The following is a 12,707-nucleotide window of genomic DNA, read 5'->3' as shown; positions in this document are numbered from 1 at the left end:
ATGCAGTAACAGACATGCTAGAATATTTTGTATGAATCCTTTATTATCTTTCTAAAGACACACTTGAACACAAGGCTGTGTAAACAGAGGAAATGTAGCACAGACTGTACTGAGTTGGAGTTGGGCACGCTTCCTGGTGGAGCACAAAATAACCCCAGGACGTTCAAATGTGCCTTCTACATCTGCGTAAATAGCACAATACAAACAATATTCCTCTGATTAAACACTGACAATAATAAATGGAGATGGCATTATTATCTTGACTTGTGTACTATGGAAAGTATAAAAGTTTTAGCTTTTTACAGCATTCGGAATATCAGCTTCTTCTTTATGAAAATAAAAGCAAGTTCATTTCATCTTTATATTTTATCATAAACCATCAAAAATACAAATTGTCAGTCAGGAGCCTGAAAGTGGTTTGGCTTCAGCCAAGTCAGCAAGTACCTGGCTTGTTAAGTGACCAATGCTCGTTTCCACACAGGGGGCAACAACATGAAGCAAAAACAAAAATCTGGGACAGAAGGAAAGGGAAAACAAACAAAGCGTCAGTCATCAGATAGTTCCTGGTGGAAATAATACACCGGGACTTTATAAAACAAAGGCCCAATTTAAATTCTGGTCACTTTAGTTAAAAAAAAACGCACAAGGTCTTGCCAAGCAATTTCTCCGCCATCTTCTGTCGTCTATCTCACAACCAACTCTGGTTCATATCTATGTTGGCGTAAATCGTCGGGCCTGTGCACGAATCCGCTTGTCATACTCCACACGGTTTTGGCTGCAAAAGGAATGTGGACAGCATTACCCAACCATGCATTTACGCTGGGCAAGGCTATACGATCTACTGAATGGGTGAAAGTGATCAGACTATTCTACTGCAACAGCTGAGGTTTTTTAAAAAAATTAAGATCTCAAACTGCATTCAGTGCCTGCTTTTTTGGCAGAATCAACAAACACAAAAATGAAACTCTAGTGCAAGTGTAGCTGAGCTGACAGAATTTCAGACAAAAAGCCACATCACAGGTTTTCAGGTCTGTCTCCTAAAAATGACAGCAGTTCAAAATGCACAAGGAGCTGATGCTTACCAGTAAATTGTGTAGGCTTCTGCTTGAGCAGGATCTTGAACATTTGGTTCATTTAAAAGTTCTTGAATACCTAATAATATCTAGGAGAATAAAAACAAAAAAGCAAAAGGTGAACACTGCATGCAACCTTTGCAACCCAGACACTTTGTACTAATCCAAGATGACAAATCTCTTGGGGAAGGCAGCAAAAGAAGGAAAAAAGAAAACAGCGAAGTATCTCATCTGAAGATCAGGATTCAGGAGGCTAAGGAAACTGCTAAGTGCTGTTTGTTAACATATTAATAACCCCATCACATGAGCTACTCAATTCTAATATCAAAGCGTTGAAGCTTTGGGGTTTGAAGCCTTCAGGGACCCTCAGGCACTCTTTCCTCATATAGCAATGGTCATATCTTTGACCAAAAGGTGTTTCTGGTATGATATGTAGTCAGTTACAGTTGCAAAGCTGATGCAGCTTGTATACAAGCGGCAACAAGCTGAGTGACGAGTTTGTTGTTTGTGCAGTTATTTGAAGGAAAAATGTTGGCCAAACACTGGAAGACTCCCCGTAGGGTAAAGCCACACAGATCAAGAAGGTGCTTAGTCCATGTTAGCTGATCTGAGCAGGGCAGAAATCCAAGTGCAAAATGTGAGTTGGGGAAAGGGGCAACATGAAAACCCCAAAGCTCCTGATCACCATCCAGTGGCACCTATTGGCAAATGCACACTTGGTAAGGGCAGCATTATCAAAACAAAACATCCAAAAGTTCACCCTGTCTCTGAGTCTCAAAACAAAACATTATTTTTCAGGTACCTAATCAAGAGGTTGACCTTAATTTTTCCAAGGATCAAACCATGTTGTGATTATTAATTATTCAAGGTCACCAGCATCACAGACTGTCATCACAGATGACAATCTTAAGTTAATTAAATTCATAACATGTGATATTAAGAAATGGTTGAAGGCTCTGGACACTGCAAAGACTTATGGGCCCTGACAATATTCTAGCAATAGTACTGAAGACATGCCAAACTTCCTACACAGCTACATCACTGGCATCTACCCAGCAATGTGGAAAATTACCATGTATGTCTTGTACAAATCCAACCTGGCCGATTACCACCCATCTGCTTCAACCTGCTACGTCAACACTGGGCATTTCTCAGATTGACTCTGGCCTTTGTGCAACAAATTGGCACAAATAGGGTCTTGTAGGAAACCCAGGCTTCAGCTGTGGTGCACCCCATTCAATGACTCACACCATTGAAGACTGTCCTCTAACAAAATTCAGCAGAGGACTTGGAGAGCTCCATTTACCCAGTGCAGAATCTGTTGCCTGGTTTGGCGATTACTACAAACATTTTTTTTTAAAAATCCATCAATCTACTCTTGATTATCAGCAAATTGATGGAAAGGATCAACAGCGCTATCGAGAGGCACTTGGTTAGCAATAATTGGTTCCCTGATGCACAGTTTGGATTTTGCCAGGGTCACTCAACTCCTGACCTTATTACAGTCTTGGTTTAAACATGGTCAAAAGAACCCAACTTCTGAGGTGAGTGTGCCTGCCTTGACATCAAGGAAGTGTTTGATCAAGTGCAGTGTCAAAGAGCCCTAGCAATATTTGAGTCATATCTGGCACACAGGAAGATGGTTATGGTGTTTGGAGGTCAATCCTTAGTTCCAGGATATAAATGAAGGAATTCCTCAGGGTAATGTCCTAGGCCTAAATATCTTCAGCTGCTTCATCAATTACCTTCCTTTCAGCATAAAGTCAGAAGTGGGGATGCTCACCGATGATTGTACAACATTCCACACCCTTCGCAACTCCTCAGATGCTAAAGCAATCCATGTCCAAATGCAGCAAAGACTTTTGGCTGGGTTGACAAGTGGTTAGTAACATTCACACCACACAAGTGCCAAGCAATTACCTTCTCCAACAAGAGAGTATCTAACCATCATCACTCCTTGATATTCAATGGCATTACCACTGCTGAATCCCCCATTATCAACATCCTGGAGGTTATCATTGACCAAAAACTGAACTGTAATAGTTGTATACTACAGCTGAAAGAGCAGGTTAGAAGCTGGGAATCCTGTGGCAAGAATCCTGACTCCCCAGAGCCAATCCACTATCTACGCAAGTCAAGAATTTAATGAAATATTCTCCACTTGCCTGGATGAGTGCAGCTGCAACAACACTCACAAGCTCGACCCATTCAGGACAAAGCACTTGCTTGATTGGCATCCCTTCCACAAACATTTTCCCCCTTCACCAGCTATGAATAGCGGCAGCAGTGCATAACATCTCCAGGATGCAGTGCATACCATCACCAGGATGCAGTGCATACCATCACCAGGATGCAGTGCATACCATCACCAGGATGCAGTGCAGGAACTCATCAAGGCTGCCCAGGCAACACCTTCCAAATCCATGAACACTAGAAAGAGAAGGGCAGCAAACTCATGGAAACATTACCTCCTGGATGTTCCCCTCCAAGTCACTCACTATCCTGACTTGGAAATATATTGCCATTCCTTCACTGTCACTAGGTCAAATTCCTGGACCTCCCTTCCTAACAGCACTGTGGGTGTACCTGCACCACAGAGACTGCAGCAATTCAAGACAGCAGCTCATCACCACTTTCTCAAGGGCAATGAGGGATGGAAAATAAAATGTTGGCCTAGCCAGTGACACCCACATCTCATAAATTAATTTTTAAAACGCCTACAGCTCAGAAATATGCATTGGAAGCTTTAGATTTTCCCTGTGCCAATTCTAGCAGGAATCTCCTTGCCAATCGACAAGACCAATGTATACTGATGCTTTCGTGAGAGGACAAGTAGCCAGTTCACTTTAGACAGGAGAATAAAGTGGCACAATGGGTTATTCAGCATCAGTAAAATGGTCATATTATCACCCTTCAGTATCATTCGACTGAGCGTACTCAGAGAAGTGAGGGATTTTAAGTGAAGAAAGATGGTATTTCAGGTGCATAAAATTCATGAAAAAATACAATTTAGTACTTTGAGAAAACAAAAATTTCCCAGTATCTGCCATCTGAACCTGATGACAAAATCATCATGTTTCATCCAACATTAAGGGAAGAATGCTTATTGATTGGTCTGCATTGAAAATATGAATGAAACGCCAATGAACTTCGACATGCTTGCCAGCATATTTAGTGAAAAAGCATCCTTATAAAGACAACTATTCACAGCAAGACACAGTTCACTGTGGCTGCATCTTGTGTGGCAGATGGCACTAAATTAAAGCTGAAAGTGATACTCAAGTGCAAAGCTGTCCTCAAAGGGAAGTTTCATAAAGGCGCTGTTGTCCATGTTCACAAGAAAGGCGAGGTGGGTGAACGGATTGCAAGGAATGGAGAAATGGAATGCGGAATTTGAGACCAGGAAGATGTGTGTATGAATAAATCTCTCAGGGGCAGTTCCCAAAAGATATGAAACTGGATGTTGGAAGGCAAAAAAATTTTTACTAATGGTGGAAATACGCGAGCATCCTCACTAGCAACACTGTGTCAATGGGTCAAAGACTCATGGAATGAACTTGATCCCAACATTATCAAAAAACAGTTTCTAAAATATGGAAAATCAAGCATGCTCAATAATACCAAGAATCACTACGTATGGACTGATGCAGAGGTTACCAGTATTACCGCTGATGATGCTGAAGAAGATTCATATGATGATGCTATACAACCCGGATATTTGGGATGAATCTTTGAGTTTCAGATAATAGATCAGAGTGAATTTGAAGGATTTCAGTGGGAAGTGTTGTAATGAATTTGTTATGGTATATATTTATATTATGTTGTATGAAATGTATATATAGTTTGTAATATAATAAAATAAATAAATGTATTAGAGAATTAATATCAATTATAGAGTCATAGAGCAACACAGCACAGAAGCAGCTCCTTCAGCCCAACTGGTCCATGCCGACAATGGTACCCTCCCAGCTCGTCCCAAGTACCTGAATTTGACCCATCCCTCTAAACCTTTCCCATCCGTGTACTTATCCAAATGCTTTTAAATGTTGCTATTGTACCTGCCTCAACCACTTTCTCTGGCAGCTCATTTCACATGTGCATTACCATCTGTGTGAAGAAGTTGTCCCTCAGGTCCCTTTTAAATCTTTCCCCTCTCACTTAAACCTGTGCCTTCTAGTTTTCAATTCCCCTTCCCAAGAAAAAGACTGTGTGTGTTCATCCTGAGTGTCGAACATCGGAAGGAGGAAGATACAATATTCAGATTGCGTTATTAGAGCAGGCAGAAGGCAGAGGAAAGTAAAGGAGAGGGAAGCCAAGGATGAGATGGAAGATGGACATAATGGACTGGAAGTAACCCAGTGTGGAAGGACAACACAGGATGGCAAGCAACCATCTGGTAGGAAGATTAAACCAATAAACGAACCATACCAGGTGGGGCATCTATCCACTCAGACAGCCGAGAGGCTGGGAGTGAGGAGCTGACAGAGAATAGAATCCCCACAATGAAGGAGGCCGTTCAGCCCATTAAATCTGCACCGACTCTCCGACAGAGAAACATAGAACAGGGCAGCACAGTACAGGCCCTTCAGCCCTCAGTGTTGTGCTGAGCCACGTCCAAACCCAAGATCAAGCTATCTCACTCCCTATCATTCTGGTGTGCTCCATGAGCCTATCCAATAACCGCTTGAAAGTCCCTAAAGTGTCTGACTCCATTATCATAGCAGGCAGTGTATTCCATATTCCAACCACTCTCTGAGTGAAGATTCTACCGCAAACATCCCTCCTATATCTCCCACCATGAACCTTATAGTTATGCCTCCTAGTAACACCTATATCCACCCGAGGAAACAGAGTAGATGTGCAGAAACTATCCGTCCCCCTCATCATCTTATATACCTCTACTAAGTCACCTCTCATCCTCCTCCGCTCTAAGGAGAAAAGCCCCAGCTCCCCCAATCTTTCTTCATAAAACCTACTCTCCAAACCAGGCAGCATCCTGGTAAATCTCCTCTGCATTCACTCCAATGCTTCCACATCCTTTTTAGTGAGGTGACCAGAACTGAACACAATATTCCAAATGTGGTCTCACCAAGGTCCGGTATAGTTGCAGCATAACCCCACGGCTCTCAAACTCAAACCCCATTAATAAACGCTAACACACTATAAGCCCTCTTCATGGCTCTATCTACTGGAGTGGCAACCTTCAAAGAACCCCAAGATCTCTGTTCCTCCACATTCCTCAGAACCCTGCCGTTGACCTTGTATTCCGCATTCAGGTTTGTCCTACCAAAATGAATCACCTTGCACCTATCAGGGTTAAACTCCATCTGCCACTTTTCAGCCCAGCTCTGTATCCTATCAATGTCTCTTTGCAGCCTGCTAGAGCCTTCCACTTCATCCACTACTCCACCAATCTTGGTGTCATTAGCAAATTTACTAACCCACCCTTCAGCCCCCTCTTCCAAATCATTGATAAATATCACAAATAGCAGAGGACCCAGCACTGATCCCTGTGATACACCACTAGTAACTGGCCTCCAGTCTGAAAATTTTCCTTCCACTGTCTTCTATAAGACAGCCAGTTACTTATCCAATCAGCCAAATTTCCTTCTATACCACACCTCCTTACCTTCTTCATGAGCCTATCATAGGGAACCTTATCAAATGCCTTACTAAAATCCATGTATACGACATCAACTGCTCTACCTCATCTACACACTTAGTTACCTCCTCAAAGAATTCAATCAAATTTGAGAGGCAGGACTTACTTCTCACGAAACCGTGCTGACTATCCTGGATTAAACTGCATCTTTCCAAATGGTCATAAATCCTATCTCTCAGGACCCTTTCCATTAACTTACCGACCACTGAAGTAAGACTAACTGGCCTATAATTACCAGGGTCATTCCTATTTCCTTTCTTGAAAAGAAGAACAGCATTCGCTAATCTCCAGTCCTCTGATACAATCTCCGTGGACAGTGAGGACCCAAAGATCAAAGCTAAAGACTCCGCAATCTCATCCCTTGCCTCCCAAAGTATCCTAGAGTATATCCCATCTGGCCCAGGGGACTTACTGACCCTCAGGTTTTTCAAAGTTCATCTTACTCATGCCCTATTCCCCATAGCCCCACACATTTACCCCACTAATTCCTCTGATCCACACACCTTTGGACACTAAGATGCAATTTAGCATAGCCAATCCACCTATCCAGCGCAACTTTCAGACTGTGGGGGAAAACCAGAGCACCCAGAGAAAACCCATGCAGACACGGGGAGAATGTGCAAACTCCGCACAGTGACCCAAGGCAGGAATTGAACCTGGGTCCCTGGCGCTGTGAAGCAAGAGTGTTAACCACTGTGCCACCATGCTGCCCGACATGGCTGAAGTGAGGGTAAATTGGACATACCTGGTTCCTGTGTGCAACTTGGCTGCAGCATTTCCTACACTACAACAATGGCAATATTTCAGAAGGAAGGTGGGAGTTCAATAATTGGTTTTAGGCCAGTGTCAATTTCCCACAGGATCTTCCCGTTGGTGCTTTCCGCTGGAAACCCACTGGAGGCCAGCATGAAATTGACTTGCATCCAGTTAATGGTCTGGGAACCACAAGTACATTCTTCAGCATTGTTGATTTTTCCTTCATACCTATCCAACAGTCATTTTTGGGCCCAAATCAACACACCCACATGGCAAATCCCTCAAAAACATTACCTGTGAAAAAGTCAATTCCCTGACTTCTGGCCTAAAAAGCTGTTCTCAAAAATTTGATTTTACACCAATAGGTAGGTCCTGTTGCAATCCTCTTCAAAAAAGCAGATAGAATCATAGAATCCCTACAGTGCAGGAGGCCATTCAGCCCATTGAGCCTGCACTGATAACAGTCTAACCCAGGTCCTATACCCGTAACCCCACACTTACCTTCCTAATCCCCCTAATACTAAAGAGCAATTTAGTATGGTCAATCCACCTAACCTGCATACCTTTGCACTCTCACATGGGAAGATATCAGTGGGGCCATAATGAGATTTGGCTTAGGGAAGGGAGGGAAAGAACAGAGGAAAATAAACAATTGAATTCTGGAATCGGTCACATAAAAGACAAGAGAGATCTGCACCGGGATCAACTGACAGGGGACTAAGAAACAATCTATTCTGTCACTGCAGATATTGTAACCAAGCATCTCCTTTTTCCAAATTTTGACAGATTATTCCCTTTAAAACCCTGCCTTATCCTTCAATCCCATCAATAGGAAAGGATCAAACTACTAAATTAATTAGTGAAAATGCCATCTGCAGAGTTGCAATTAAACCCCATGTCACAACCTATTTTACATCCTGCTGACCTGCTTGATGGTGATTGCTGGCCTCCAGTCCTTCTCCTCTTCCAGAATTGACAGGCACACAGTTCCTGATGGATACACATTTGGGTGGAATATTGGCGGCTCAAATTTGCCTTAAACAAAGAGCAAAAGTTTGAAAGGCACTGGAGTAATGGAGGTAATTAAGCAAATTAAAAAACAGATGTCATCCCATGTGCATGCACAGTGAGCGTCAATCACACTCACTGACACACATCCTTAGACTCAGAGTCCATCTTGATATAGTGTACTTAATTCATCCACACAAGGTCTGTAATCATCAGCACTGAACCACACTAAATGAACCACAGTGGACTGTACAACAAAGTTACAAACTGAAATCATCTGAAAGTGGCCCCATGAGATCCTTCATTTCAACTGACTAAAGCATACCTAGCACAAAGTAATTGTGGCATTTGGAGGTCAATCATCTCAGTTCCTGGACCTCATTGTAGGAGTTCCTAGACACAATAATCTTCAGCTCCTTCATCATAAGGTCAGATGTGAGGATATTTGCTGATCATAGAATCCTTACAGTGCAGGAGGAAGCCATTTGGCCCACTGAGTCTGCACTGACTCTCCAACAGATAAACCTTACCCAGGCCCACCCTCACCCTATCCTCTTAACCCCACATATTTACTCCACAAATCCCCCTAAGGTACACATTTTAGAACATTAAGGGGCAATTTAGCATGGCCAATCCACCTAACCTGCCCATCTTTGAACTGTGGGAGGAAATTGGAGCACCCAGAAGAAACCCACGCAACCATGGGGAGGATGTGTAAACTCCACCCATACAATTGCCCAAGGCTGGAATCAAACCTGGGTTCATGGCGCTGAAGGCAGCAGTGCTAACCACTGTGCCACCCTGCTTGCACAACATTCGTTATCACTGGCATCTCCTCAGAAATTGAGCGAGTCTGCACCTGCTGGACAGCTAGCAGCTGTGTGTACCATCTTACAATGCACTGTAACAAAGCCCAAGCCTTTTTTCCAAACCCAGCAAGAGAAACAAGGGCAGCAGATGCAGAGAAACACTACCAACTCCAAGTTCCCATCAAAGTCACACATTATCCTAATTCAGAACTACATAATCGTGCCTTGCTAGGTCAAAATCCTGGAATGCTCTCCCTAACAGGATGTACCTACACCACATAGGCTCCATTGGCTCAAGTAGGAAACTCACTTTCTCAAGGCAATCATGGACAGGCACAAAATGTGGATAAATTCTGGCTTTGCCAGTGACTCACATCCCATGAACAAATAAAAAATAAACTGCTTTATTCTCACCACTACAGCAAGGCAAAATATAGTGAATGAGCAGTTCAGGTGAAACTTTCCCAATGGCGTGACAGTAATGTACCTTGACTATTCTGCAGATTACCCTGGAACCAGTGGTTTTGCACTACACAAAATGGTCAGAAGATAACATTTCATACTTTTTGCTTCTACACAAGGACGCCCTTCTATTGCAGATACTTACACTTTGGTGGTGAAGATGGATAGTCATCCTTAAAAAGCACCCGTAGTTTAAACAAGCCTCCTTCCCAAGTTGTCTGTTGATGTGAAAGGCAACATGGTTTTATGTTAAGATTTATTGGATTAATTCAGTGCAATGTGACCTTGGCCAGTTTACTCACCCCTTTTTTGCCTGGAATAGCACACTCCCAATTCATCAGGTTCATCGTGCCATCTGGATTCTTCACAGGCACAGCCACAAAACCCTGCAGAACAGTCACAAGAGCTTAAAACATACAAAGGACAGCAATGCTATGAACGCACCATCTCAAATACCATTCAGTTGCCTATATCAGAGGCAATGAAATATGATCTAGTCCCACACAAGGACACTGACCTATCAAATACCATCCAGACTCTCACATTAAAGTCACTGACCCCTCAAAATACCCATGCACTAAAGAGTCTTGACACCTCAAGTCATTTCACCTGCTTCTCTTTTAACTAGACTCCAAGAAGCAGTTCGACTGCTCATGGACTATCTTAGATGATTCTTTTTCTTCTTGTGATGCAAGTGTCGCTGCAAGGGCATTATTTATGTTGATCTCTAATCCTTGAGGTGGTGGTAGTGAGCCACTTTCTTGAATCACTACAGTTCAGGAGGTATAAGTTATTGCAGCTTTTTAATTATTAAATTTAAATACCACCCCCCCCCCCCCTCCACCCCAGTTGCAATGGTGGAACTTTAAACTCATGTTTCCAGAACATTAACCCAGGCCTCAGTATTTCTAGTCCAGTCACATTGCCACTATACTATTGCCCTCTGTAGGAATCCAAATTCTTTCTTCCTCTCACCCAAAATGTTTGTGACTGTAAAAATAAACCTACATCAAGCGTTATAGGGGCAGACATTACGTGCAATCGGAATGCATCCCCTGTAAAAATACGTACAAACGGATGGTCTTTCCTCCATGCTTTCCTTTCTTGTGAGAGGCGATTCAGGGCAATCCCCGACATCTTCTGAGTTCCTAGGAATGGGAGGACAGTAGACAGTAAGATTCCCACTGTGTATTTATATTGCAGATGAAAACAAGACCCTGTCATTGAACCATTTATAAAGCACAGTTAAAGCTATGCAGGAAATCAGAAAGAAACTCAGTCAGGCACCTGGACTCAAGGTTTAGAGGGAAAGGGCCATTGCACCAGTATATATATTGCAATACTTCATCCTTGGACATTTTGCAGCCCCACAACCCCTCAACATTGGAATTCCCCTCTCCACCATGTGTGGATTTCAGAGCTCTGGACAAGGTTTGGCTGTGATGGCCCCTCCCCATGAGCAACCTGCAAATGCACACAGGTGACTGTCTACACCCGAGTAGGCTCAGTGCTGCACTCGAGCTGAAGAAAGCCAGCACAGCAGGAAAAAAAATGCATCAGTAAATGCAGTTATAGAAACAGCCTCAACTGATGACTGAATTCCAACAGAAACACTTGCTGCATTGCCACACAAAAACTCCTGACAAACCCCCAAAACTGAGTCTAAAAAGATATAGGTCCAATCTACTTAAACCAAAGTTTCAGAGCTTCTGGGTTCCAAACAGTCCTATTTGACTCGAACCTTTAACGCTGTTTCTCTTTCCAAAAATGCTGCTAGATCTTCTGAGTATTTCCAGCACTTTGTTTTTAACTCTATAATAGCCTCTAAGCTCAACTTCCCAGGTAAACATTGAGCTATGGCTGAAAGCTGTGTGAGAATGAGGTGAGAATTTAAAATAACCATTCAACCCAACAAGAGGATCCATGGCAATGCCTCTTTGCCAATATTTATTTGGGGCCTGTGCTCTTGGACTGGAACCAGCAAAAGGATATGGTAGGCATAGTGGTTATGTTATTGAACTAGCAATCAAGAGGCCTGTACTAATAATCTGGAGACACAAGATCAAATTCCATCTCAGTAACTAAAATATTAAATTCAATTAATTAAGTAAATTGAAATAAAAAGCTGTTATCAGCATATTACACAATTGTTGTAAAAATCCCCATTTGTTCTTTGGGGAAGGAAATCTGACGTTAAGTATGCCCACAAAGGTACTTTGGAACAAAATGGGAGATTAGTGGGATAAATGTGCGAGATAATGGGGATAGGGGGATGGGCCTGAGTAAGATGCTCTGTCGGAGAGTTGGTGCAGATGTGATGGGCCAAAGGGTCTCCTTCTGCACTGTAGGGATTCTATGAATATACATCAAGCTCAGGCCAGGGAAAGAGAAAGAGAGTGAGTGGATGAATAAATATAAATCAATCTGGGGCTACAAATGCGTGAGTAAATAAATAAATATTATATACACCAGTCCTGAGCTGTGAGAGAGTAAGTAAATAAATATATATTTATAATGAATATCCATCAATTCTGGACTGTGGGAGAGAGAATGATTGACTGAGAAAATAAATAATTATTTTACATAAACTCTGAGCCAAGGGATAGAGATCTCATGAATATAGATCAATCCCAGGCCGAAAGAGAGTGAATGAGTAACTTAAATATAAAGAACAACACAGTACAGGAATAGCTCACAAAGCCTGTGCCAAGCACTTTGCCCTATCTAGGCCAACCACCTGTATCCCTCTATTCCCCGCCTGTTCATGTGTCTATTCAGGTAAGTCTTAAATATCACTAATGTGTCTGTCTCAACCACCTCACTCAGCAGTGCATTCCAGGCCCCCACCACCCTCTGTGTAAAAAAGAAACTTTCCCTGCACATCTCTACTGAATCTTTCCCCCCTTACCTTGAACTTGTGTCCCCTTGTACTTGTCA

General features: G+C 42.6%; 1 protein-coding gene across 1 annotated transcript in view; it reads right to left on the bottom strand.

The window, feature by feature from the left end:
* Positions 1-23: 23 nt before the first annotated feature.
* LOC145354936 (SUMO-conjugating enzyme UBC9-B-like) overlaps positions 24-12,707 on the bottom strand; it is a 20,522-nt gene continuing 7,838 nt past the window's right edge. The window contains exons 2-7 of the mRNA XM_080206600.1: positions 10,842-10,918; positions 10,073-10,156; positions 9,916-9,988; positions 8,417-8,526; positions 1,083-1,162; positions 24-775 (exon numbers count right to left, since the gene is read on the bottom strand). Of these exons, the coding sequence (XP_080062726.1) occupies positions 712-775; positions 1,083-1,162; positions 8,417-8,526; positions 9,916-9,988; positions 10,073-10,156; positions 10,842-10,907 (477 nt within the window). The 5' untranslated portion in view covers positions 10,908-10,918 and the 3' untranslated portion in view covers positions 24-711. The remainder of the gene's footprint in view (positions 776-1,082; positions 1,163-8,416; positions 8,527-9,915; positions 9,989-10,072; positions 10,157-10,841; positions 10,919-12,707) is intronic.

Source organism: Carcharhinus amblyrhynchos, chromosome 18 (genome assembly GCF_965287045.1).
Source record: "Carcharhinus amblyrhynchos chromosome 18, sCarAmb.v2.hapA, whole genome shotgun sequence".
NCBI lineage: Eukaryota > Metazoa > Chordata > Chondrichthyes > Carcharhiniformes > Carcharhinidae > Carcharhinus > Carcharhinus amblyrhynchos.
Note: the sequence above shows the minus strand (reverse complement) of the source record. Positions and strands in the feature narration are given on the sequence as shown.